Source organism: Neopelma chrysocephalum, unplaced genomic scaffold (assembly GCF_003984885.1).
Source record: "Neopelma chrysocephalum unplaced genomic scaffold, ASM398488v2 Primary Assembly neopelma1_62, whole genome shotgun sequence".
In the NCBI taxonomy this organism is placed as follows: Eukaryota; Metazoa; Chordata; class Aves; order Passeriformes; family Pipridae; genus Neopelma; species Neopelma chrysocephalum.
Genome location: NW_020897719.1, coordinates 9,464,079 through 9,491,650, shown reverse-complemented (window position 1 = coordinate 9,491,650; position 27,572 = coordinate 9,464,079). Strand labels below are relative to the sequence as shown.

General features: G+C 37.1%; 1 protein-coding gene across 1 annotated transcript in view; it reads right to left on the bottom strand.

The window, feature by feature from the left end:
- Window positions 1–27,572, bottom strand: part of CFTR (cystic fibrosis transmembrane conductance regulator) — an 83,463-nt gene that overhangs the window by 28,191 nt on the left and 27,700 nt on the right. The window contains exons 9-18 of the mRNA XM_027682190.1: window positions 26,888–26,980; window positions 26,176–26,358; window positions 23,484–23,675; window positions 14,035–14,129; window positions 11,303–11,389; window positions 9,685–10,417; window positions 8,446–8,574; window positions 6,443–6,480; window positions 5,274–5,527; window positions 4,181–4,260 (exon numbers count right to left, since the gene is read on the bottom strand). Of these exons, the coding sequence (XP_027537991.1) occupies window positions 4,181–4,260; window positions 5,274–5,527; window positions 6,443–6,480; window positions 8,446–8,574; window positions 9,685–10,417; window positions 11,303–11,389; window positions 14,035–14,129; window positions 23,484–23,675; window positions 26,176–26,358; window positions 26,888–26,980 (1,884 nt within the window). The remainder of the gene's footprint in view (window positions 1–4,180; window positions 4,261–5,273; window positions 5,528–6,442; window positions 6,481–8,445; window positions 8,575–9,684; window positions 10,418–11,302; window positions 11,390–14,034; window positions 14,130–23,483; window positions 23,676–26,175; window positions 26,359–26,887; window positions 26,981–27,572) is intronic.

Genomic DNA, 27,572 nt, shown 5'->3' with positions numbered 1-27,572 from the left:
AAATAAGTTGTATGAGAACTTGTGGTACAACAAATTAGCAGTTTCAGAAGAACAAAAAGATGGTTTAAGGTGACAAATGACTCAAAAGGAACAAAATCGTTCCAGAGTTAATCTATTTAACCCACCAGAAACTACCACCATTCCACTTATCATCAGTAGGTCCAGACAGAATTAGCTAATTCAGATCTCAATCTTCATTCTAGAAGCAGAAGCACCTTAAGCATCTAGACTGTTTTTGTCTCATATCTAAATCTAATGAACATCAAGTATGTCAGTGTACATAGAATCGCAAAGTACTGCTTTGTATCAGGGTGTTACTTTTAACACTAAACAACTACTTCAAGCTGCATACTTACTGGAATAATCGACTGCAAAAGGACAATTTGGACAAAATTATGAACATCGCATTGAAACATCACTGCAAATGACCAGTCAGCAAAGAAACAGATGGAAAGCAAAACTAATTTCACATTAGGAAGAAACCCGTAGTTGGTGTTTTTGCAACTACGTTTACATAAATTCAAGGAAGGATTTAAATTACCAGTACTTCAAGTTAGAGGTCTTTCATGAACAGGTAAGCGCATTCTAAGTTTCCTACATGTTTTTTTTCATCAGAAATCTGAGTAGTGCAACAGCAACATAAAAGTCTATAAAAGAAAATTACTGCAACAAGCTAAGGACAGAATGGCTTTAAACTGAGAGAGTGTAGATTTAGATTAGATATTAGGAAGAAATTCTTCCCTTTGAGGGTGGTGAGACACTGGAACAGTTGCCCAGAGAAGCTGTGGATGCCCCATCCCTGGAAATGTTCAAAGCCAGGCTGGATGGTGCTTTAAGCAACTTGGCGTAGAGGAAGGTGTCCCTGCTCATGGCAGACGGATTGGAACTAGAAATTTTTAAGGTTCCTTCCAACCCAAATGATTTTACGACTCTATGATTTCTTTCACTGTTTTTCTCATTTCTCTTTAAGGAATGGTGACACATGTGGGTTATGCTTGGGCAGGCTGTATAGCACTGGTCTGCAGCAATGCAAGAATGGATTTATGTTTACTCATTACTTCGAATTGCAGAATTTAGTAACACTTGTATCTCTAACTGTTAAGAAGCAAATGAGCTGTTCAATTGATATTGAGCCAAATTATACAGCTCTCGCATTACTTGAGATTACAGTCACTCAGTGACTGTTATAATTCCCATTTATGTCATTTACTCAAATTTTGCAAAGGTCATCGTGATGCCATATTGTTCTCACTGTTGGTCCCACAGTTATTTCAATAAAAAGCTAAATATGAACATTTGTGTTACTTCATAAACTCCAAACACAAAATAAGTGTAAAGTCAGACAGAAGATCAGAAGATGATACCTTCTCTAAAAAGGTAAAAGCAAAAATCTAAGACACAAGCCAACTATATTGGCATATGATTGAGGAATGGCAGCAGAGGTCTTATGCAGCCCAGTTAAGAGCCGCAGTGCTGTGCTGCAGTGACCGCAGATGCTGAGCTTTCAGCCCTCGGACAAAGGCCAGGAGGGGAGACATCTTCCAACATTCCCCAGTTTGGAAAATGCAGCTGGTGGTAGAGACAGCAACTCAGCAAGGGTTCAGGGTGGCAATGACTGCAGTGGTCAATTTGATTAACAAACCCGAGTTTATTATTTAGGAAAAACCAGTCATAACCATAGGCATAAATGTTCAATGAGTTCACTATGACCTTTTGAGTGTGACTATATTAAACCTCAGGGACAACACTATGTGCTAGTAGCATCTCACATGAAGGATCTCCAAGAAATGGTGACTGCACTGCAAACACTGGTAGAAGACCAATATGAATGTTAGGAGTAGTGGTAATGTTACTGCAGTCATTACCTGGATGCATAGAAACAGGTCAGATGGCTGTCAGAGAATGTATCACAGATGCTATCTCTTGTCACTGATGGAAAGGTTGATGCCACTTCTTTTATGGGCAACTGGGTATATTCCAGGGACTGGAAAGTAACACTCGCCTCTTTCGTCCTGAAGCCTCATTAATCTTGGATGAAAAGCCCTGCTTCCTAAAAAGGAAGACCCTTTGGTATGTCTAATGCCCCTAAAAGTACTAAGAAGAACTATGGCATGATATCCATAGCTGCAATAGAGAAGGAGGTAGTGTCCCTAAACAAGCAGTTAGCCACAGTCATCTAACATCTTGTTCTCATAGAAGAGGGAGTAAAAACCGGCTCTACAATTTTGTGTCAAATTCTCAGGGAAGTCAGAAGGATGAACTTAGCAAATATAAACTGAAGGTTAGCAGAGACCGTCTCCATCTCCACCAGGCACAAATTTAGGCATCCCAGTACATATAGAAGCCAACCTTTTCTGCAGATCTCTGCACCTGGGAAGAAATAACCACATGCACCTGTACAGGTTGGAGGCTGACTGACTGGAAAGCAGCTTTGCAGAGAAGGTCTTGGGCGATCTGATGGACCATGGAGCAGCAACATCACTCTGCAGAGAAGGAGGCCAACAGCAGCTGTATCACCATCAGATCAAGGAAGGTGATCCTTCCCCTCTTCGCAGCACCAGTGAGACTGTGTCTCGAGTGGGCTCTCCAGTACAAGAGAGATACAGACATACTGGAGTGAGTCCATTGAAAAGACTTGAAGATCATGAAGGGACTGGAGCAACTCACATACAAGGATAGGTTGATAGAGCTGGGTTTACCCTTATAAGAGAAGGCTTAGAGGGATCTCGTCGCTTTGTATGACTGTCTGGTGGTATTTATTATATTTATATAAATTATAAATGTTTCTGTATATGCAAATTTTTATAACTTCCATATATTTCAAAATTATATTCTGTTCATATAAATACCACTAGGTATTTCTTGTGGAGCAAATATGCTTGAGCCAAATTCTTTTCAGTGGCACACACTGGGAAGATAAAAGACAATGGGCACAAGCTGAAATGCACAAAATTCCATTGAAAAATAAGAAAAAGAACTTTCATTTTGGGGATGGTCAAACACTGGAACAGGTTACTCAGGGGACTCATGGAGATATCCCAAGTTCAGCTTGGCCTTGAGCAACTTGCTTTTGCTGAACCTGCTTTGAGCAGAGGGGTTGTAGAGGTTCCAGGTCCTAGGTCCAGAGGTCTCTTCCACATTCTGTGACTCTTCAACAATCAGCACAGAAAGAAAAAGTCCTATGTATAACTTTACTGTATCTTTCAGAGAAATCTGACTTTTTTCATTAGCAATGTCCAGGGAAGTCTGAAGCTGCCAAACAAGTCTGAATCTATGAAGGATCAGAAAGAATTTTTTATGAAGACATTACTGGTAAAATGATTCAAGACAGTGGGTACGTTCAATGATCTTCAGCAGAAAAACCTGGAAAGACAGGGCAGCTTATCATGCATGTCCAGGAATCTCTTTCTGTCAAGCTGCACTGGCCTCTCTGAAGTCATGAGCCAAAGCTATCAATTACTAACAAAGATATAAGGAAAGGAATTCTGTCTTTATCAGATCATCGTTTTGGTAGGGACTGAAAAGCAGAGCAAACTCAAGATGGAGACAGGCAATCTGTACAGCAGAGTGTTTGGGTTGATTAGGTTGGGCCTGTATATCTCCTAAAAAAAGGTGGAGAGGAACAGGGGGGCCAGGAAAGATTTGCTTTTACTCCAAAAATTTTCTGGGAACCAGTTCCATCTAAGGAAAAGCTGTCATTTCCATAGAAGATAAAAGAACAGAAACCCAACAATATACTCAATAAAAGAGAAATTAATTAAGGGATGATGCTAGCAAAATGGGAACAGAAGAGCTTAAGCAGGTAAAGTCATGAAAATGACTGACTGCAATCAAAAAATAGTATGAAAAAAATAGTAATCTTGAGCCGAGATAACTGAAAAAAAATGAAGGAATGCCCTTTATGTCTTGCAGTTGAATGTGGGCAGCAGCAGGGATATGCACCCCGTAGGACAAAGATGTTTCTGAGCCTGAGTATCAAGAGTGATTTGCACAAACAGTGGAGGTACACATACAGGCAAGTACTCAAAAAAGAAGCAATAAATTTGACTTATAGGATAAGCAGCTATATACATAGATATATAGACTGAAAAAAAATTGATATGACGTCTTTTGCATGGTGTACAACTGAAAGCTTACATTGCTATAAGACAGAAAAAGTTAGAACTTTTATTCTACAAACCTGAATGAAGTCAAATACTGTAAGTGGAAGTAAGTCATCCAGTACTGCCGTATCTTTTGAGAATCTGTTAAGCATACCACCTATGGATTAAGAAATAAAAAGAAGTCAAATTTTTTAATACCCCCCAAAATGCAAAATTTATTACTTTAACAAAAGGTGTATTTTTTCTGAATACAAAATACTAAGGATTAGTACAATATTTTTTCAAGTACAAACAATTCCATTCCAATTTAGTGGAGCTACAGCTTCTTTTCCCTTGGAGGAATTTGGCTACACAATTTCTGTTTCAGCTCTTTGAAAAAAGCTAGGAAAATGTAATAAAAACAAAGGAACAATTATAAAGGGCAGAAACTGAGGCACAAAGCATAAGGTCTGTAGCCCTTATGCAGCAGGCCCTGCTGATATGCAAACAATTTGCACATCAGCATTTGTATGAGTTTGTAACCAGTTTCTTTGTTTCTGAGTAGAATTACTGTATTAATCATCAGGTAACAGAAAATGAAGGAGAAACTGTATGTTGTATTGTCATTTACCAGCGTCTCTTGTAATCCAGTACACATCACTAAGAAGCGTATGAGATAGGAACTTCACGTACAGTGGGTGATGGAACTTGTTGCACCAGTTATATAATGAGCTGCGTTTCAGCTCCAGAACCAAATCTGAATATGCGTATCATTATTCACACTAGCTGATGTTTTATGCCATTTTAGTAGGACTACTCATGAAATAAAGCACTATTTATCATCCACACCTGACTCCTTGTCACTCACAACATAGCCGACTATATCTTTTCTACTGCAGTTTTAGACAAGGTCTATTCATTAGAAGTTATTCTAGTTTTATTGCCTAGAGCAGTGAACAATTCATTTTCTCACACTTGCAAGGTGATATTTCAGAATCAGAATTGACAACCGAAATATGTCTCATTTAAGTGCAATCAAGTTTCATTAAAAGATTCACAAATTACTTTATGTAACAAACTTTTAACATTCCACTTGATTTAAAATGTAAATGTAAGGCAACAGTATCCTTTAACAAAATGAAAACCGTTTAATTGACATGAAGTGCATGGATTAGTTTCCATCTCAGTTACCTGCTTTCCAAGAGTTGAATGTTGACATAGGTGCATGAAGAACTGCATGCACCATCTTTTGATGAAGAGTTTTAGACACTGTTATAAGCGTATGCACAAGGGGTAAGCCCCTGAAGATTCCCATGGCAAGCAGGGTATCTGCCACTCCCACATAGATGTAAATGATGTAGTAGCTGCTAGTGTCAGTGACAATCACAGGTGGTCTGTCAGAGGTGTTGTTTTCTGACTGTGTTGAATTTGCCTTCAAAGCTGTCCTGTGTGATGGAAATTAAAAATAAATACATTACAGTAAATTGTGCATTTTTATCTTTTCTCTGTTAAACCAAACCAAATAGTACTGCAGTGTTCATTTGTTTTAAAACTATGTCAATGGTTATATAAATACACTTCCAGTCATTTTTTAAATATTGTCATGCATGTATAAAATATAAATTATGAATGGCTAATAAATCTACTGCCTGTTTAATCACTGACAAACCTAGCCTAATCAAGGAAAACACATCCAATTCTTTTAAGCAGGAAAAATAAGTCTTGAAAAAAACTGAATTATTATGGAAGTAAAATGCTTTAGATGTACTAAAAAAATCAAAGGCTTTAGTGACCTATTGTAAATGGAAATCAACATAAATCCCTCTTCCTCCAGATCAGACCTAAGTCACCATATGCTTCTATACTCAAAGACAGACTTATCACTGCAGGACCAAAACAAGGATCAAAAGCGTTAACCCAGGAAAAGCCATATCACTGCTCAGAATGTTTTAACCTTCAGTTGCCTGACCCTGTGACTTCTAGGAACCTTTCATAGGTGAGCAGAGGAAATTGTAAAAATGGGGTCTTACAAAATTCTATCCTGGCACCTCTGAAAGACAGCTGTGAACTACAGCATGTTGAAGATGTATCCCAGAGTGAGCTGACCCAGATAAAGTCTTGCATACACTGTTGTGTACTCAATTACAAGGCACAAACCATTTGACTGTTAGCACTTGAAGAAGTACCACTTTAAGGTACCACCTATATGAGATATTTAATCACCCAGCTGTGAACCATTTTGTTGAATATAAGCTAGTGCCTATCTACAGAGAATTCTGGCAGAATTTATTAATTATTTACAGCAAAAATCAATACAAAGGAGACCCCAAATTTCTTGATAAATCATCACCACTACTTACTTTTTAAGAAACCATAGCCCAACAAGAGAAGCAGCTACCTGTGACCAAAGAAAACAGAGTCAAATTTTGTCTTATCACTTTATGTACTTTTTCTTACTTATCTTCTTTCATTGACTTTATACCTGTTTTTAGAGGAAGAATACTAAACGAATGGAAGTCAAACCTCCCTGAAGCAAAAACCTTGTCATATCTGCTTCTTTCCACAGAAATAATTTAGTGCATCCCACCAGGAAAGCTACATTTAGACTTGTATCCCAATCAGGCTCTCAAGTGCCTAATTATTGTTTTTTACCGTACTTTTATTAAGGCTTGCTAATGCATTCCCAATGACAACTGTATGCTTTAACATATTTTAAGTTTTAAAGATTAATATTTTTAATTACTATAAAAGAGTAAGTCTCTCAGTACCTTCAAAGGCAGTTATCTAAATATGAATGTCAAACTTTGTTTATAGTTATTGCTGCATTGTTGTTCTTGCTAGCTGACGGCTACATTTGGTGTATCTGTTTGGCTGATATTGCTTGGCTGCTTAGTTTTACTTAATTCTCCACCTAATCTATTGTAATATTTTTAAAAGACAGAATTAAACCCTTTTTATTGTGAGGTGTTCCAGTCTGAGCCCATAACGCATTCTCTTGTCTGTCCACTGAAATACTGGAGACCTTCATCTCATCTACCACCTTTTCAATCTGCTCTATTTCTGCCTATGATATTTTTTTCTAAGGGTTGAAACAGTTTCTACATTTCCTTCCTATAAATTTTTATGTCACTGGTACAGAAATATATTGTGATAATACCTCAGCACATAACTAAAGTCTTCTCATAGGGAGCCACTAACTTTTGCAGGTCTTACAGTAAATAACTCAAGATTGACCATGATGTCTTGCATTAAGTATTTAAAAGAATTAATCTTCTTTCACAATATGTTTTCATCTCCCAACAGAATTCTGTTCTCTTCTTGACTCCTCAAAACAGAGGAGTTTTTTCAGCTGTGATGATGAAGGTAGATAATACTGTGAAGAATAGTTTCACAAAGCCCTTCTCTATGTTTCCACTTGTAGCTGCTTTTCTTCCAGTTCAGCAACCCTAGTCTATGGGTACTACATCTAGGAAACACAGTTTTGATCTGCTGAAGTGAGCTGCTCGCACATACACACACCTTGCAAATCTAGGAAGTATCATGTTGAAAAATACCAAGAGAAATTGGCATTGTATTTTATAAGTTGACATATGAATAGTCACACTGATCTCCCAGTCTGAAACATGCTCCTTCCCTCAGAAAAACACTTGATTTAGGATATTAACTGTAAAGGAGGATACTATGAGATTCTATATGCTATAAGCCTTTCCTAAATTGAGAGACAAGATAAAAAATGGGCAATTTCTGTTATATGAAAAACAGACTTCCATGAACAGCCAGATATTCTTCAGTGCTTTTTCCAATAGTGCTTTACACTGTACTTGGAAAAAGTGTTCTTAGCACGCTGCAGGAATACCCAATCCATCTTTAAATGCCATCACAGCCATTCAGCACTCTGCCTTACTCACCACTCTTCTTTCATTAGGAGCAAAACTAGTAACTCAGTTTTCAAAGCAATTTTCCAGAACTTATGTACGTGTTCATCAAAAAATTACAGTAATTATTGTTGTTAATTCCCCAAGGCTCTGCAAATATATATTTTAATGGAAAATGAAAGATTATTTACCTGTGAAGGAGAGACCTGCATAGGGCGACAGTTCTTATTTATGGTAACACGTAGCAGAAAATAACCATGATATTTTGAGAAGTTGAGTCTTCTGCTGCTGTGCACTAACCACTGTCTTTGGTAAATAAATGCTCGTCTAAGCAGTAGAAAAGTTATTACAATATAATTTAACAGCAGCTGTCAATAAGCAATACCTCCATGAGTTGATGCCTTTATGCTTTATCCATTTCTCACCAAGAACACAGTTTGAACAAAAATAGTTTGTAGCAACATAACACCAAGCACAGATTTTCTTACCTCAACTAAGAAGACGATCACACACAAAATGAGAACAAAAATCAAGTTTTTGTGGATGGTAAGGTATCTGAAATAGGTATTCCACGTAGTAACAGTACCCATGCTTTCAGGATCATCTATGAAGCATTCCTATCAAAAAATCAGTTAGACCATACTAAGAATGATAATAGTATCTATATATGACAATTTCTGACATATGAATGCTGCCATTCTTTCTGCTAACTCACTCCAAATAATTGAACTGCAGCATTTAAATCAGCCAACAATGGCTAGAGAGCAAGGTACTCACTGGGTGAGTCATCTTTGATATAAAATACAATTTAGAGATTATTTCAAATTTTCAGACAACACTGAAAGAAAGAACCAAGATTTGTCCAGCACTACCAGAATCAAAAACTATTAATCAGTACCTATTTTCTTTCAATGGAGATTAGTATTGTAAATTTGTAAACACATTGAGAGGTTTTTTTTCTGCAGAGATCACAAGAAAAAATAGGCAGTGCTTCAGCAAATTATGAGCTTAAATATTTCTTGGAGATTTTTATCCACCTAGGAAACTCCTTCAGAAAATTTTTCTATCCTGAGAAAATAAACTGTCAGTTTTCAAAATGAAAATAGTTCATCATGACAGACTGACAGTTATTAGAAAAAAAAAGAATTTTGGTCCAGTTCTTGGTATAAAACTCATCCTTAATTATATAACTTCCAGTACATTCACAAAACCAGAGTAAAATCAAGCTAACTCCTCTGTTCAGTATCTATATCAGGATGCAAGAGCTAAGCAGTCTGACAAATCTGCCAAATTAAACTCCAGTTCTAAGAACTGTGCTAGTACTTCAAACATTTTTTTTTTCCATGATCCTTAAGGTTTCAAAGGTCAATTTTACAATGTTTAGGTCAAATGTTTTACAATTACGTTTTTCCAAGTTATGGTTTCAAATTTCATTTTAGCATAAGTGATCTTAAAGGTAAAGTGCAGGAGATGAAAACTCAGTATTGAAATTCTCTACAGATAACATTAAAAAATTATAAGAAATCAGGTAAGATAAATTTTTGAGGATTTCAATGATTTCAAGATAATATTTGAGGTTAAAAATTTTCACAGGTACTACAAAAACATATTCCACAGAAAATGTCTGCATTAGGAATGAAATAGTAGAGTAGAAAAATATACGAGAAATATATTGCACTAAACTATCACCATATCAAAAATCAAGCTGAATGTAAATCAACACATACCTTCAAATCCTCTTCATTGATTTCATCAGTTATGTCCAAGATGCTGTCTCGAGACACGCGCCTGGTGTAGATATCTATCTCAGAAGACAGGTTTGTCTGAGGCACCATAGACATTTTCCGAAATGTTGTACTTCCCTTTTTGGGAAAGTTTGGTCCATAGTTCACAGACGTGCCCGTCATCAGGTTTAACACAGATTGCCTCCTCCGACCTTGCAGTATATGGTCAGTGCTTAGCATGCTACTCTGAAGTAGACCTACATCTCCCTGTTCCAAGTCAGGTACCAGTGAGAGCCTCCTTTCTGGTGGGTCGTTGTGGCCATCGTCTATTCCATTGACCTGCATCCCATTCCTCTGCATTACTGAGAACTTCCTACTTGCATTAAGGGGGTTAATAATTATGGAATTCTTCCTTTTGTCATTAAAATCTGATTTTTGTTTAAAAGATTGTTTCTTTATTTCATTTCGTGGTCCCATGCCTTCTCCTTCAATGGAAAATCGTCGGAGAGTCTCAGTTAGAATTGAATTTCTTCTCTCTGCACTGAACTGATCAAAAGAATCAAATCCCATCAGCTCTGAGCTGAAGTCTGGCCGTTGACCCTGAAGTTCAGAAAATGTTCCACAGAAATAGCAGCTCCCTTCATGTAAAATTAATATTTTGTCAGCAATCTTTAAATGCTCCAATTTTGAAGTAACCAAGATCCTAGTTTTATTTGCCATCAACTTGCACACACAGCTGTAAAAGATGGAAGTGTTAACATTTAGGGTTTTTTTTCCTCATGATTTAATGTTGTTTCTATCCCTTTCACTCTCAATCTATTTGCTCTTACCTGCTTCTCTCCCACTTCTCTTGGGTGCTCCCTCAAACTACAAAGGAAATGGTAGGGCTAAGATATGTAAAGGGTATCAGAAATCAGAATTGGAATCAGATCGCAGGAATCAGAAAAAGGGGTACAATTTAATCAATTTCAGGTCAATCCAAAAAGCACATTTCAACTTGAAAATGAAGTATTTCTTTTCATCTTAGGGTTACTCAGATCTTTTGCTGCCAAATTTAAAAGTATTAACTTGATTTCAAAGCTTCAAACTTATGGACTAAAAAGCTCATGGATGGCAGTGTTTGTCCTTACTCTTTTGATCAACTGGACAACCCAGGGGTCTCTGTCTTGGGACAACCTGCTACCAATCTCCTGGTCAGCAGGAACTTTCATGTGACCCAACTTTCAGTGATTAGAAAAACAGGACAAAATATAGCTTTTTGTAAAAATTTATACTCACAAAGCAAGTAAGTGTTTATAAATGAAAGCCTTTCTGGTACACACACACAACAGATACAAAACCATGCACACTGGGAGTAAGAGATTATAGCAGGTTCAATATGTTGAGATGGAAGAGGGAGCAGTAGTGCTCACACCTGAACCAAGCTTGTTCCCAGTGCAGTGTACTATTCTGCTGCTAACACAACATACTCAGCCACAAGAATTTCGAAAAATAAATATCCTCAAAAGGTATAGTTTTGATCACTTCAGTATTTGTGTACTGTTATTAAATTCCTGTTCTTGATTTTACTTTGTGCTGGTTGGTGACATTCTTAAACACAATCTATCAAAACATACAATACCTTTCAAATATCTCTTTTTCTGTAAAAATGTCCAAATGTCCAAAAGGAGAATCCAGGAGATACAAATCAGCATCTTTGTACACTGCTCTGAACAGAGAAATGGAAAAGACATTAACATTTATAAATTTACATAAATATAATTGAAAAAGAATGCCTTTGCACTTTTATCTGAAAACCCTGCAATTGATAGACTTTTCTACAGCAGCAATATGGAGGTGCAGTTCAACATTAAATGTGCTCATAAGACACCTTTCAATAAAGCATTTCCTTGCTGGAGACCACATTACAAACTAACTCAGTTTTTCATTAATTTCTTTGCAATTATACAAAGCTATAGAGCTGCTTTTTACATAGGTTACTCTAAAGATCTGTTGATAGCCTGAATCTGACAGTCCCCATCGGTGTACAACGATCATTTAAATAGGATCTGTAACATCTACTGGTGGCTGAGGGAATATTACATATATGTAAATAAGCATGTAAAAAGACTTAGGTCTCAGCACTTCATTTTAAAAGTACTTCAAAATAACTGGTGAGCAAAGACAAGGGTATTAGTGAGGCATGATCTTGCAAATACTATATAAAGTGCAAAAATTATATAAAATTATATCTAAAATAAATATATATAAATGTATGATATTTTGAGTTGCAGAAATCAAAAACTATTCATAGCATTAAGACCTTAAGCTGTATGTACCTGGACATGGTTCACTGAGACCCTAAACCTTTGGTTAGGAGGGTTTTTTAAAAAAAAAACAATTTCAATAGAAGTTCAGAAAGAACTCCTGCCATCCTCTGTGAGAATGAAAATCATGATATGGTATCAATCAGTGTATAATTAGTAAAGAAATCTGGGCAGTTGCATTTGAGTATTTTTTAAAGCATGTTAATGTGAAAATATCCAACCACCAGCAGAAAAGGCCCTCAATAATAGCTTATTATGTTAATAAACCAAGGAACTTTATTGAAAAGTTCTCTGTTACGATGGATTTCACTGACCATACATTATGATGTATGGCTGCATAACAACAAAAAGTTCATACTGTTCAGGGTGCTTTTATCAGCAAGAAGTTTGCAGGGTTTTTCCTGGAATAATGGTAGCACTCAAATTATTGCTATAATTTATGTGTTGGACTTGGTAGCTATAAATAACTGGCTTTAAGGTACCAGGCTAGCAAGCTAGTTCAAACCCAGGGCATGCACTGTTCTCTTCCCTTGGTCCTTTCTTTCCCCTGGTTGTGGCTGCAGGCTCGGACAGTGCTCTGTAAGAAAGACGGACTCGTGTACTCTCCACCTGCTTCTCATGACGGCTGGTTGGTGTCACTCCCAGCAGGGATTCTCATTTCACATGACCTTGCACAGAGTACACCTGATACATGTATGCAGCCAGTACAAGAAAATAATGTCCAGTTTATCACCAGTGCAGATGGGTACAACCCAGAACAGTAATCCTAAATTTTCTCCTCCAGCTTTTCAGAGCCTCATCTGCAACCTACACCTCAATACCTGCACATCTTGAAACACGCTGAGCTTGGACTGGAGCCCAAACAAAATGTAAGATGGCCAGTGTCTTTATGACATTTAATTGTTCTGAAAAATAACAATTACACAGCTGACAATAAATATATAAGTTCTGTGACCCTCGAGGAAATGAGCTGTGACTGTCTGAAAAGTGACAGACATGATTATTCATAACACCTAGGAAATAGTTCATGTAAATTTTGCATTTTGAATGAAAATCTAGCTGTGCTTGTTGGGGGCTTTTTGTTCTGAAAGTTTTGCCTGTTCCTCCCCTCATCTCTGCTCTTACTGCATAAACCAGAACCATCCGTATGCCTCTTCCCTCTCACAAATCTGCTAGAAAGATCCACACTGAAAGATTCTCTATTTCAATGAATTCATCTTTTAGCCTCACACAGACGTGCACATCTTTCATGGGATGCCAGTGCAGATCACTGTAATGTGATTTTACTTCTACTCAGTGTTTCTGAGCATGGGAACCAACACAGTTTGCACTTGGCACAGAAATAAATGGGGCCATTTACACATCAGAGCTGTCATTACTGGATTTCTGATGATAGCTAAGTGATTCTGCTGAAACACATAGCTAATTTATAAGACAAACACCTATGTTATTGTTCTGTAGACCTTCAGAATTACTTAATAACATTGGAAGGTCAAACAGACAAGGCCGTTATTCATAGGTACTGACTAGCCACTGCTTTCCACTTCTTCTTTTTATAACTGAAAACCCCCAGAAGCATTAGCAACATCTTTTGAAACATGGCTGGTTTTTTTTTTCATTTTTTTACTTGAAGACAGGGATTATGCCATTAATCAATACATAAACCGCTTTGAAGAAGTGTCATAGCAGGGAAAGATCCTGGAATATTTATTAGTATCTTTCTGTGGGTTTCTTCAGTACTTAGGAAGATACAGTTAAAGGTCTGAATTTCCAAAGGGACCTTGCATCAGAGAGGAAAAGATTGACCTTATGCTAAGCCATAGCATATGTCTGACATCCAAATTTTAGAATTCAGTAAATTAATATGGACATGTATCACAAACAAAATTGCATAGCAAAACTCAGATTTCTGATAGTAAAATCAAGTTTCTGATATACCTGGAGGATGTTTATTTAGAAGGACTTACTCCATATATATTTAAATGTTTAGTCATAATATATTCCATATACATGAAACAGAACATTAGTTAAACAGCAAAATACTCACCTGGCTAGTGAGATTCGTGCTCGCTGGCCTCCGCTCAGAATGATTCCACCTTCACCCAGCAGTGTATAATCTTTGTCTGGGAACTTGGAAATATCCTGTTAACAATTTTTTTAAGAGTCAGACATGTATTTTCCATATCCAAGAAACCAAGCTACAGACTGGATGGAAGTACAGCGTACAACGGTGTACCAACAGGTTAGAAGAAGTTGTAAAAAAAAAAAAGTGCCACGGAGGTTTATTTATTTCATTTGTTTATGTAATCAAAAATGGTGATAAGAGAAAGCATATCATTCTGCTGCAGAAAGCAATCACGAGCTCCAAGATCTCAAGAACAAATATTTATCTGAATAGTTAATCTCCATAAAAGCAAGGAATGTAACCTCATATAGTGTCAATCCAAGACATTAACTGTTTAAGTTTTCTGTCAAATAACAATGATAAATGCACTTGCTGCTGCAGTTATGGAGAGCAGGAAGCAAAATCTAAACCTGAGCTCTTTAAAACCCAGAGAAATTTATACTTCAGGCAGATTGATTAAAAAAGGCTTCCACTAAATTCCCAGCCAGGAATGCTCAAGGTTTGCAAAAGGTTTTGGAACCAAGTCCCACTGCTTGGGCTGTAAGTTACTTATAACTCATGACTATGTTAAAAATGAACGTTTAGCCATTGATAAAAACAGAAAATACCATTTCACTCTCATATGAGACAGAGAAAGGAGAAAAGGACATTTTTGTGCCCAACTGGTAGAGGTGGCTGGAAATCTTCGAGAGTAGTATTTAGCACCAAAAGTGATGATTCATGCAAACCACAAAAATTCATGGAAGTGAAGACAATGAGAATGGCTTGTGTGCCTAAAGCCTGTCTAGCTTTTCTACCTTTACAGTTGCTCTAACAAAAAGTATTAATTCTGCCTTCAAGCTTAGCTGACCTACATCCTTAAACCAATACAGTGATACCATGATCACTGTATAGCGAGAAGCCCTGACTCTCCCAGAAACTTCCAGTGCCTGTGTTCACTGCTCAGCAGCACCATACTGCCGCTCTTGCTGCCTGTGCACACCCTCCTGCTCCCAAGGCAGGGATATCCCACAGCCGAGGAAGCTGACCAAGGCATCCAATTACAGATAAAATCAGTTCCAGTGTTCTCATGCTTTACACATATTTCCTTTCAGTGCAGCTTCTGAGGGAAAAAGGTGGCATGCAATATCTCTCAGAAACTGAGCTTTTGAGAGTAAGCTTTAGGCAGTGCTCTGGAAGAGGTAGTCTGTTTTGGGGTCTCTTCTCACAGGCAGCCAAGAGGCATCCAGGAACTCAGTTGTCTGCAAGCACTCTGCATCACCCACAGAAATCCTACAGCTTCTGGGAAACAGACTGGAAGACACATGAAGCACTTACAGGGCAATACAACCTGGGATTCTAAGTTGAGCTGCTCTCTACTAGTTCATATTTCATACAAAGTCAGATACAATCCAATTTTGATGAATCTTGCTATGATTTTGAGGGTTGATCACTCTCTGTTGGGCAGCCTTTTGGCATTCCAGGCCTTTCGGGCTTTGCAGAATAAATAAAATAAATAAATAAATAAATAATCCTTCCAGAGAAATATTTTCTTCTTCCTCCTCTGCAAATTGCCCTGACCTCAGGAACAGAGTGAACAATGCTGTTCAGCCCTGGAGCAGTGACAGATGAAGGGTCCAGTCACTCAAGGGCTAGAAATTGACTGTCTGGTCTGTCAGGAAGTGCGAGATTCTCCCAACTCTTTAATTTGATAATAGCATTTATTTCCTGACTTAGAGGATTCTGATCTTATAATCAAGATGCTCTTATGCATGGAAAATCTATTGCAGATGATTTTTAAATTATTCTCATATTCACTAGTTATTTCCCTCTTGTAAAAGGAGAGTCACACAAGCAAATCCCTGGTACTAACATAACAGCTCAGGTATTTGCAGAAAGAGGGGTGTGAAAAACAGTGTCAGCAACAGTTTTAAAGGAAGATTTTCTGAATGTGACAAAATCACGTTCCTACAAGTCGTGAAGTATTTAGAGAGAACATCTGAAATTCTGACATAAAATTTTTTCTGGCATTCATTTGAGACAACCTGGTCAGATCACTTGAGGTTTCACTACGTATGTGGGAGTCCAGTTATTCATCTGTGTCTGAACACAGGGATTTGCACGGTTAAGTATCTAGATCTCTAAGCTGACCTCAGCTGTTTCCCAGTACTACCAGTACTGCTGCTTCTAATGGTGCTGGTGCCCTTGCTGTTTCCTGATTCTACTTCTTCCAAAAAAACCCAGGTGAGGAACTGGGCCCAGTGTGTCTTCTCCTGCAAACAGGGCAAAGTCCTAGCCCTGGTGAAATTCCAGAGTTCCCATTGTTTTAAATGGTAGTGGCATTTCATCAGATATATTTTTTTGCAGGTGTGTCAATATGGAATTTTAATCAGACTTTTAATGAGTTCCCCTTCTGCTCTCCTCTACCCTTCACCTCAGGATAATATATGGCATGGAACAGACAAAGAACTTTTCAGGCTGTAATTACAATAATTAAAAAATATTTGGTAATTTCTTTCAAAGGCGTAAACAGAGTAATGAAGTCCAATAGACACACAATGCTATTTGTTGGAACATGCATGACCTATTGTAAAAAAGTACATAGGGCTGGTCCAAATACATCCTTGCTGTCATTCTATGCAGGAAGCGAAATCAAGCCAGGGACAAACCTAATGTAATGATGCTGAATAGCACAAAGCCCAGCACACTAATGAAGCAGCCAGTGGATTTTCTTTAACATATCTATTTCTAAGTGCTTAAATTGAGAAACCTGTTGGCAATCATTTAGAGATTAAGACCCCTACAGTTCCCAAGACATTAATTACTTTTGTGGATGCTTCTAATATCAGGAGTTAAAAAATCTCAAGTTACACACTCCAGGAGAAGGCACCCTTTTTAATAGCTATTTACATTTTTAAGAGTGTAAATGCCATATTCATCTACCTCAGCAGCAAGGGATGAGCCTCATAATACCTTTGGGTTTGGTATGGAAGAATACAGCCAGGATAGCTTCAGGGTGAATAGGAAATACAGCCTCATTATTACAAAAGAAAACCTCAGAATGGACTTCACACTCCAAGTCTTTTCTGTAGAGATTAATCATTTGATTAATCATTAGCAACAATTAAGATAATAAAGCATGACAGAAAATAGTCTCTAAAAACCACACCTTTCAGCAAATAGTTGTTTGATACATCCAAACTCCAGCAGTTCTAATGATAGAACATAAGTATTCTACTTATGGGGCCTCTCTTTCTTCCTTAAATTTGTCCTTAATTATGTGAGTTTTGATCATCTCTTTTCTGTCTTTCCTCATGAAACAGTCATGAAACTGGTGGAACACAGCAGTAGTATTGACTCTCTCCACTTCATCTTCACTCTTTCCTCTGTTTCACTTCTGCTTTTTCTACATTCACAGTTTCTTTGCCATCTTCATCCCCTTTCTTTTCTTCCTTGCCACTAACATTCCCTATGTTTATTTTAACAGCTCCTAGAAAGGCTCCCCACTCTCATTGCTACCTCCTTCTCACCTACCAAAGTACTTCCTTTTTCGTCATCTTCTTTTCTCTGTGTATTAGAGAAGCTGCCTCTGAATATACTTTGCCATTTTTGTCATGTAGCACGGACTATTTGCACTAAATTTGAAGAAAAAGACTGAAGCCCTTCTGAATAAAAAGCTGAATACAAGTTAAGCAGAAGCAGCACAGGGATTTCAAGCAGGAGTTGAAATACCATTCCACTCTATTCGATAATTTTGCTCTTCAGTTATATGAGAAAATTTAACTGTTACCTATTTTCTGTACTTCCAAGTAATCACATTCAGTTCTTATATACTAATGAGGTAGAAATGGAACTGAAACAGACTTCTAGATTTGAATTCAGTGATTATTAAAAATCTTTAGATAATGAATCTGAAATGTCATTTTGCAGAAAATATAACTTTCCCTTTGTCCCGATTTTCAGAAAATAAATTATCTTAGAAATAAGACAGAGATGAACTAAGCTGCAAAATCTGAATTTTTAAAGTTTTGAAATCAAGACTTGCATTTCAGACTACAGAAAATTTCTGTGAAATTTTAAAAGGTGAGGAAATTCCAATAATTTTTTATATCTTAGCTTTTAGGTAACTAGCTTGTACATACTTGAATCCTCATTTTCCTGGAAGAGAAGCCAGAAAAACAGATTTCTTTAAAGTATTTCAAATCAGATTCTTTAAATATTTTTTTTAATTAGGAAACCCTCTTCTCTCTGCCCATGATTCTTGAAGCCAAGGCTTTTGTTAGTCTTTAGCTGAACCATTTATGAAGGGTTCATGATCCAAAAGTGTAAGTTTTGTTTTCACAAGAGTTTGTGACCTTGAACAGAGTGTCAGGCTCACCCAAAACTCACACGAATGCTGGAAAAACTTGCTTTCTCTATGGTGAAATATTCCCACAGAATAGATTTTTGAAACATGAAGTAGTCAGTATGTTGCGTGTGGCTAGGTTAAACCCAGGGTAAGAGAATTAAATACAATTCCAGAAGTGACATGAAAGATAGGACAACATGGAAGATAGGACAACATCCAAGGTAATCAGCCCAGAGCCCTATGCCTAAGACAGCAAAAGGGGTGGGGAGAGTTATCTTGACTGAAACCAGTTTTAACTAAACGGTATCAACATAAACATTGCAGAGGGGCTCTGTTATACACATATACTTGATCGCACGTAAACATCTTGAAGTCAGTGCATTTGGGAGTTTGAGGCTGGTTTGTTCCCTAATCAAGATGTTCTACTGCTAAAAAAGAAATGTCTTAGCCTATTAACTTCCAGTTCACACAGAAAACTCACTGTGTCAGCAGCTTCACAGCTGACCTGCCCATGATTTTGGGCCACAGGCAAGAATTTTAGTTAGAGGAGTCTGCTTATACCAGGGGATCATACCAGTGAGAGGTGGAAAAAGTACAAAGGTAACCAGCTTTTGGGCCCACATGTCTGAGATGCATTGGTTGTAGTGGGAGTTTTGACATGATATGTGGACTTTCTACCTGAAAGAGGAATTTATGCTCTTTTAGCTGTTTACATTAGGATGTGATTAACTTCACCTTGACATGCCAGTTGCTCTCCCTGGCTGTGAAGACCTGCTAAGTCACTTACTCTCACATAATTTACACTATAGATAACCAAGCTACCATTTAATATCCTCTTGTAGAGAAGTACATCCTACAAAGCACTTCAGGCAAGACTTGAACCCTTTATTGTTCCTCTCTTCCGCATACTTTGTAATCTGCCCATTTCCCTAGTGAAAATGAGGCTCAAAATCAGGGCACAAAGTATTTCCCTCACTGACGTAATAACTCTCAACTCCTACTGATTTAGTTATCTGCCAAAAAAACCAAAAAACAAACCAACAAACCAATCAAAACCCAACCCCAAATCAGCACAAATAAAAGGGGCTGGAAAAGTGGGATGCAAAGATATGTTTCTGTTTTAGGGCATCCTTGACATTGCAGTGAACTTGTCACTCAGGGATGGATGCCATACTTTGCAAGGAGACATTAAACACACAGGAATACAAATGTGGGCTTGGCATATTGACTGTCTCTTTCTACAGTTAATCTCTCCATAACATAAGTTCTTAGATAAAAATGAATCTCCTGCAATCCTCGTAAAACCAGCTCAAAACCCCACAGAATCTGGCCACAAATTTCATTAGTACTATTATATGATTCAATTTCACGTGGAAACACTTCCTCTATTTGTGTGCCACGTTAAACATTACATTCATGAGCAGCTGGTGGCTCTCAAATCAGAATATGTGTTTACTTAAAGAGTGGTAATCTCTCAAAGGTGGTTTGCCCATTATGGGTTTATGGCCTCTTAGGTAACTATTGAAGGGTCAAATGAACTAACTAGGTGGAAAAATATCTGCCTTACATAGCAAAAAGGTAAAACTTAGAGTCATGGAAGTATGGTTTCAAAACTTATGAATTAATGGACCCCCTCAAAAGTGATATGATGTTTGTTTGTTTTTAAACAAGAATAACTATAACGGGCCTGCTTCTGTAGTTTTGACTGGAAGAACATCTTCTCTCAGGATGATTTTGTTCAGTGTTAACAGCATTTAAACATGAAGATTCCTGTGTCAACTTTTTAACTTATCAAATGCTAAATAAAACAAAACAAAAATCACACCCCCTGCATATAGTTGCCTATTAATACTGAGTTTTTCAACCTAAATATCATGTTATTCCTGCCATTACATTAACACAACCTCCAATTAATACAACCTCTAGGGAAGTCACACTTGTAGAATTACATGAAATTTAGTGGCAAGTTTCCACAGACATATAAACTCAGGAAGTTCCCATCTCTCAGTGGCTTTGGCTATATACTTGTTTCTTAAATTGAAGTGCTAGGCAAAATTTCACACTTTCTTGCTACAATTTTTATAATTAATGTGATGAAAGGTACTTGATAAAAAGGGTAAACCTCTCTGTCAAAAGTGCTGCTGAGGCAGCACCAATTCATCTTATCTTACTTTTCGAGTACCTTTAACTTGCCTGTCTTTAGAAAATGCGCTCAGAATCCACACCAATTACATCTTGTCTTCTCTCCATCGTAGCATGCCAATGTAAGACTTAAAAGGTAATAATTTTAAGATAATACCTGCAAACTCAAACTCATGCAAATAATTTCAAAAAAGTCTCAAAAAAAAGGACAAATGGTAAGGACTATTGATCTGTGCTGGAATGGTTTGATCTAGGTAATGGCTAACATAACCAGATTTTCCACTCTTTAGGACTTCATAGAATAGAAATCTAACATAAAACACATTCTGACGTCTGAATAAAGATCTGATTTCCTATAGAGGAAATATTCTATTTTTGGAACCTAAAAATATGGAAAGCTCTGGGGAATATTTACTTCCACTTTCCGTCTTTCATAATTACTTTGAGATAAATTTACCTCGAGTACTTAGCAACTCTAAAGAGGCTGTAATTGATAAGTCCTTAGTAAATTAACTATGCACCAACCAAAAAAAGTCAGGTAGAAAAATGTAAGACTGAAAAATCTCATGCACCCCAAATTACTTAAGTCACACTTGCATAATATCACTTACATATCTCCCTAGACCTAAAACAAAGTGCAGAGCACCTTGCATGACATCACCTTGCTTCAGCGTCCTGCTCTGCAGCAGACAAGAACAGGCTACTCACTGTGTGTCTGCAAGCCTCAAACCTATATAGAAGATACAACGTGACCCACATAGAGTAACCTGTAGTATTTTATCGGCACTAATGAAGACGTAGGGGAAAAGACATCAGATTTAGGAATTGGACTAGACCTTTAGTATGTTTCCTCCATAGGTTGATGGCGGAGATAAAGTAAAAGGGGCATTTTATAGGTATGTTACTTTTTGCACTAATAACACATCTATTTGCCCACTGGGTTAAAGAACATAGCTTTGTATTCCAAAAATGTTTTGGTGAGAATGGAGCTTGGAAATAAATCTCACTTAGCCACTGTTAAGAGCTGTGTGTTAATTGACTTTGAACATACATGCAATAAGGAAATAAACTCTCTTGTATCACCAATCCTTGGTTCCTTGAAGAGTCCACGTAAGAGCTAGACTCAGCAACAGGTCTGCATTCAGGTGAACTATATAACTACCTACAAAAATTGCAGAGAACAGGGCAAAGTGAACTCACTTAGGCAAAACCTCTCCTTTCTGAAGAACAAGAGCACACACACACAACTCCAATGTAAAGCACTGATCGCTGTTGTAAAAACTCCTAAAAGGTCACACTGGAGAATAAACAGGGAATTAAGATTTGAAATCCATCTTTCGATCTGCCACACTGAGTCTTGTTTGGTAACTTACATATGAAAGTTAACGAGACTAGAAAGCATAATAATAGCAATAAGGTAATGCATTTGGCTTCCTTCCAGACTATTCTGCCTTCACTTCAGGCCAGCCCAATTTATTCAGTCCAGAAGAAAATATCCTTATAAGTATCAAACTTGATCTCAAATAATGAGCCCTGCTAGGAGGTGAAGCATATCACTCTGCACAGAGCTGCACCAACATTGATCAAAGCTGGCTTGATTGAGCCTGTTTGGAGAACAAAGGAGCTGCAGTCTGCCGAGACCCTGAACCATCCCACCAATACTGAAACACCAAGCTGTCCCACCAGCACTGAGACACTGAGCCACCACTAACCACCTGCTGCTCTAGGAAGGGCCTGGGGTGGGAAGCCTTTTCGAATAAGGGCTGAAGTTTTGAACTGCTGAAGCCAGTTGTTTCTTGGAGCTTTAGCATTAACTACAACTTTTACAACCAGGGTTAAGAACTACTCTGCAGAAAGCCTGACGCAGAATTTGTTAATTCTCCTGTCTTCAGAAGCTTTCAAAGAAGATTTCCAGCAAACCAAATCAAAAATCTAAACACAAGCTGAAATGGCTAGAAACATAAAAGAAAATATTACTTTACAGCTTAACTATACCCTGGTCTGAGAGAAAATGCAGTACCTCACCTTATTTTTAAGCAGACTGGCTATCGTTTTCTTGCTTGACTGGTGCTAAGGGGAAACACGTTTCACTGTGAGGTCTAAAGAAAAATCCTATTCAGCACGGTTAAATATTTACTGTTTTTATTTGTATATTACAGGCAAAATGCCTGATCTTAAGGCTCGGCAGTAAGTGTGAAAAGGTCTAAAATGCTGGTTCCTTTTGTATCTTGACATGTGAAAAGATATCTTTTCCTATACTACCCTCTGTCAACATCAAACACACAGATGGACATTTTCATGTAATGAGTAATTGTACACATTGTGGGCTACATGTCACATAAGGATCGATCCTGCAATAATTTCCAGTGTGAGAACTTTCAATGTGCACACAGGAAAAAAAAACAGCTTTAGACAAGATTTTCCTCTAAATAATTCAGGTTTGTAGCATAGAGTTCCAGTCATCCCTGGAACCATTTCTGAAGTGGCAAATGAAAGGGGGGAAACAGATTCATTTCCAAGAGTGTAAGGAAAAGCTTCTTTATGGGGAAGAAACATGACAAAAAACCCCATAGTAACAATATACTTTTTACATAATTTCTTTAACATCAGTATGTTTACTCAGGTTTTTTAACTAGCAAGGAAGGCTAAGAATGCAGACACCATATACTATCTAAGCAAGCTTACTTAGCTCCAGTTGTGTAAACTACCAGAACTGTCAACATCAGCATCTCTCCCAAGGAGCTGGCAACAGGCTGACTTGCAGTTCCACAAAATTGGGATGCCAGGCTGAGTTCCTTAAATCTCAGAAATGTCTCACTTACTTAAAACCCCATTCCCTGACTTTTCTGGGGGGATTTCCACTGGGTGTGGTCACAGGTCTTAAAAGGCCTAGGTGACTGACCTCTTCCAGTTGGCAGGCTTTGATGACACTCTTGTACCGGTATTCATCATAGGATACACCAAAAATTATGTTTTCTTTTATTGTTCCAGGCATGATCCAGGAGACTTGAGGTGAAAACGATATCCTTCCACTGTGCTTAATTTTCCCCTGTGAAGGCTCCAATTCTCCCATTATCAACATCAGAAGAGAAGTCTGAAAAATTATTAACACTTGATTAATATATCAGAGATCTGTACAACAATAAGAAATTTTGAACAAAGTGCGAGTCACTCTGCTAAGTCACTTAAATAGCATATTTGTCTTGTCAAGACTGCCCCTATAATACTGATCTAGTGCAAACTGCAATTAGTGGAGATTTTCAGTGGTTCTGAAAGGCCTCTTACATGAGAGAAACTTGATGTGACGACTGATAAAAATTGTGTAAGATATCTTGTAGAAAAAAGGCATGCTGCTGCAATAGTATGTAATTTTAATGAAACTTCAGTAATTTTTTAAGGTAAAAATTTGTGAGACACATACAGACAAAAGATATTAGCATTTATAAAGAATGTTATTTGATTTTTTAAAATTATCAGTGATTATTTTGTTTGTTCTTTGTACAACGTAATTCATGTTTATAATTTTGCTAGTGTTCATAGGTATTTTATCTGTATGGCCTTGAAAAATGCAATTTCTTTGTGTAAGTGTATACAATTTCTCAGCGTGATCTGAATTTTCCTGTGTAACTTTTAACTCATCTACGTGAATGTATGACCTAAGTATATTTCCCTTCATAAAAGAATTGATTGCAATTTCAATACTGACATGTTATAATTTCAGAGTTAATCAGTAGCTTGTAGTAACCTTGCCACACATCACTGGTTACTAGATCAAAGAATGGAATTGAGAAATACACGGAAAAATTTGTTACAGAGCCACTGCAGTGGTGTTCTTATCACCAATAAACAGTCAACAAAGCTGGGACGTAACACCAAAGATGTAAAAAAAACTACCTAAATAACAGTTTCATGCTGTGAAGCCAAGATTCTTTGACAAGTTAAACAATATACTGGGGGAATCTCATGAGATTCTTTCCATTATACCAGAATCTGAGTTTTCCAAAACGGTAAGTTTCCAGTCTTGCAAAGAACAGCTGATTGGTATGTTTTGTACACTGGATGTTAAACTACTGTATCTCGTGCCATATAACACAAATTGAATAAAACCAAACCAAACCCTATCTACTATTGAAAGAGTATTTAAGAGCTGATGTCAGGCTTAATACACCTTACAGATAAAATAGTTGTGCAGTTTGTTTCACAGGCCTGACAACTCCTGGAATGTATAGTAACAGCCTCAACCAACATGACAGAAGCCTTAAGAGGGTGTAAGGGGAGTCTTTTATTGTGTGGGGGTGGGAGGGGGGCACTGGTGAAACTTATTTTCTGTAAATTTTTTAGATATATTATAATCCTTTTTTTTATTGCCTTGGAAAGTGCAAATTTATTGTATGTACTCACATAAACTGCTCAGTGTAATCTGAAATTTCCTCAATTTCCTATATAGCTGAATAAAGGAGATATACATATGTCCTTCAGCACTTTCTAGTCGACATTTCTGTATTAAAATTATCAGCTTTAGCAATAGCCATAGATAAACTGTTAATGCAGAAGTATCACAATAAAATGCACCTTAAAATATCAGCTTGAGGACAATCTCATGTTCTGAGTCCCTTGCTCTTTTCATATGGGGATCATTACTGAAAAATAATATAGAAGCCTTGATCATATTGAAATTGATGGGTCCACTGTCATTGACTCCAACAGACCAAAGACCTTATCACTTCAAGTAAAAGAAATCAGAACATTCCCACCTATAATTTGTTAAACAGGAGAAGCTGTCATAATCAATGTTTGACTTTCACATTTCCTCAAATAACCTAGTAAAGATGACTCATCTAATTACTTGCTGTTCAAAGTGAATAGGAGTATCACAGTTCAAGTAATTTTATATTAATGAGGTTAACTGGATGTGTTATCTGCAAACTAATTGCATTAATAATATTTTGGGGTAGTAAAATGATGATTAATCTAAATCACAACTTTTCTCAGAAAACCAGCAGTTTCAGCAGCACCTTCCCAGGCTTTCACATGGGTCTTGGGAAGCCTGAGTGAAGCACTGTAGGAACCAGAGCATAAGTGATCAGCTATATCACGTGTCCAGGGTACATATCTAGCTAATTCATGTCAGGTTTGTCAAATTACTGACCATCTTGTGTTCAAATTTTTCCTTAAAATGTCAGCAAGGCAAAAAAAAATAAAATTGCTTTCTAGCACACTGAGTCATCTGGATATTTATGCTATGGTCTCCATTTTTTTCTAAAGGCTGGGAAATTCTCATCATAAGCCTTAACTTTAAGTTTCAGTCTACATTACTCCTGTAAATCTCCTTTTACTTCCAAGGGGAAAACAGTCTGTTGTATTACAGAAAATATCCAGCAAACTCTCTCATATTGGCCACAGAGTAAAATTTCAAATTGGTCATTTTATTGAAACGTACAGTTTATCCATACTTTTTCCTGCAGCCATCATTTCTACAGCAAGCACAGGATAGTAAGAATACAGTAGCAATACAGGTAACAATACATATAACAACATAATATTATTCCTTATAATTATTATGAATTTTGTCAAAACAGCAAAAATAGAAATACCTTGCCTGCTCCAGTAGATCCAGAAACAGCTAATAACTGTCCCTTCTCAATCTTGAAATTTATATCCTGAAGAACAGGAGAAGCATGAAGTGGAAAATTACTGAAGAAGAGACTGCTGTCGGTGCTAGGAGCTTTGCTGTTGTTGTTTTCCTGGTTTGCTTTTACAAACAGCTCTCCAATTCCCTGCAACATACAGATATGTATTTGATATATATAAAAAACAAATAAATCACACTTATGCAGACATGCATACTATACTATGGATTTATGAAAGCATATGAACTTACTTTTCTCATGTTACTTTGCTTGTCAATGAAATATTCGTTATATTCTTAAATATACATTTTTTTAATGTATGCATTGGATTTGTGCCTGAATTTGTGGACATAAAACAAAATTTGCTTATTATAGAGCTGCTTTCCAATGTTTATACATGCCACAGACTGATTTTGTTTTCAGGATGGCATAAATCAGTAATAATTTCTTATTACAGACCTTAACACTTATTAAAAGGTCTCTTCCAAAATTTCTCAACTGTGGATAATTTGATATCGTGCAATAATTACTTGCCATGTAGTCCTTGCCTGCTGAGAGCTTACGCTAGTTAAAATGAATGAGTGTAGGCTGCTCTTTTTAGAGAACACCATGGCAAATATTAATAAAAAACAAGATACACTCCGTGTTTTAATATAGTTTGGGTAAAAGTACCAACCTCATCCCAAAAAGCTGTTACTTTGTCCAGCTCAACCCCAGTGGTTGTTAGATTATACTCCAGAGCTTTATATTCTTTTTTCAGCAAGAAATCCTAGAAACACCATGAAAGCAGATGAGAGGAAACTGTAAAGGACAAGGTTGTATCACACAAACCAGTACATACTTGCTTACACTAACTAATATTTCTGATGGCGTTATTGGATTATAGTGCTTTTAGAGAGATGCCTAAATATAAATTATACATTTACTGAACGCAGAAGGGAACATTTTTGAAACTACCAATTCTTTCATTGCTGCTGAAAACATAGCCATAAATGTATTTGGTTCTGATTTATAAAGGGTATCAAAACTTGGAATTTGCTTTGCTTTCAAGACTTGTGTCAGGCAGGATCACCCCTCTGACCTTAATCCTTTTCAAATAAAGCTTTGGTTTTGGAGTAAGATGTGGAAGGTTGCACTTCAGTAAACAGTTAAACAAAGCAGCTACGTGCCGCTATCTCCCTATTCCAGAACTGCAAGGGTTTAAAAGCGTTGGAATGATCTCTCTACCAACAAAAATAAAAGGCAGATAACAATCCTGGCAAGTGCAGCACTGAAGTAGCATAATTTCAAATAACAGAAATCAGCAATCTGATACTTGTGTTACCTTCTGGAATAGTATTAAGAAAAACGAGTAAGCCTAT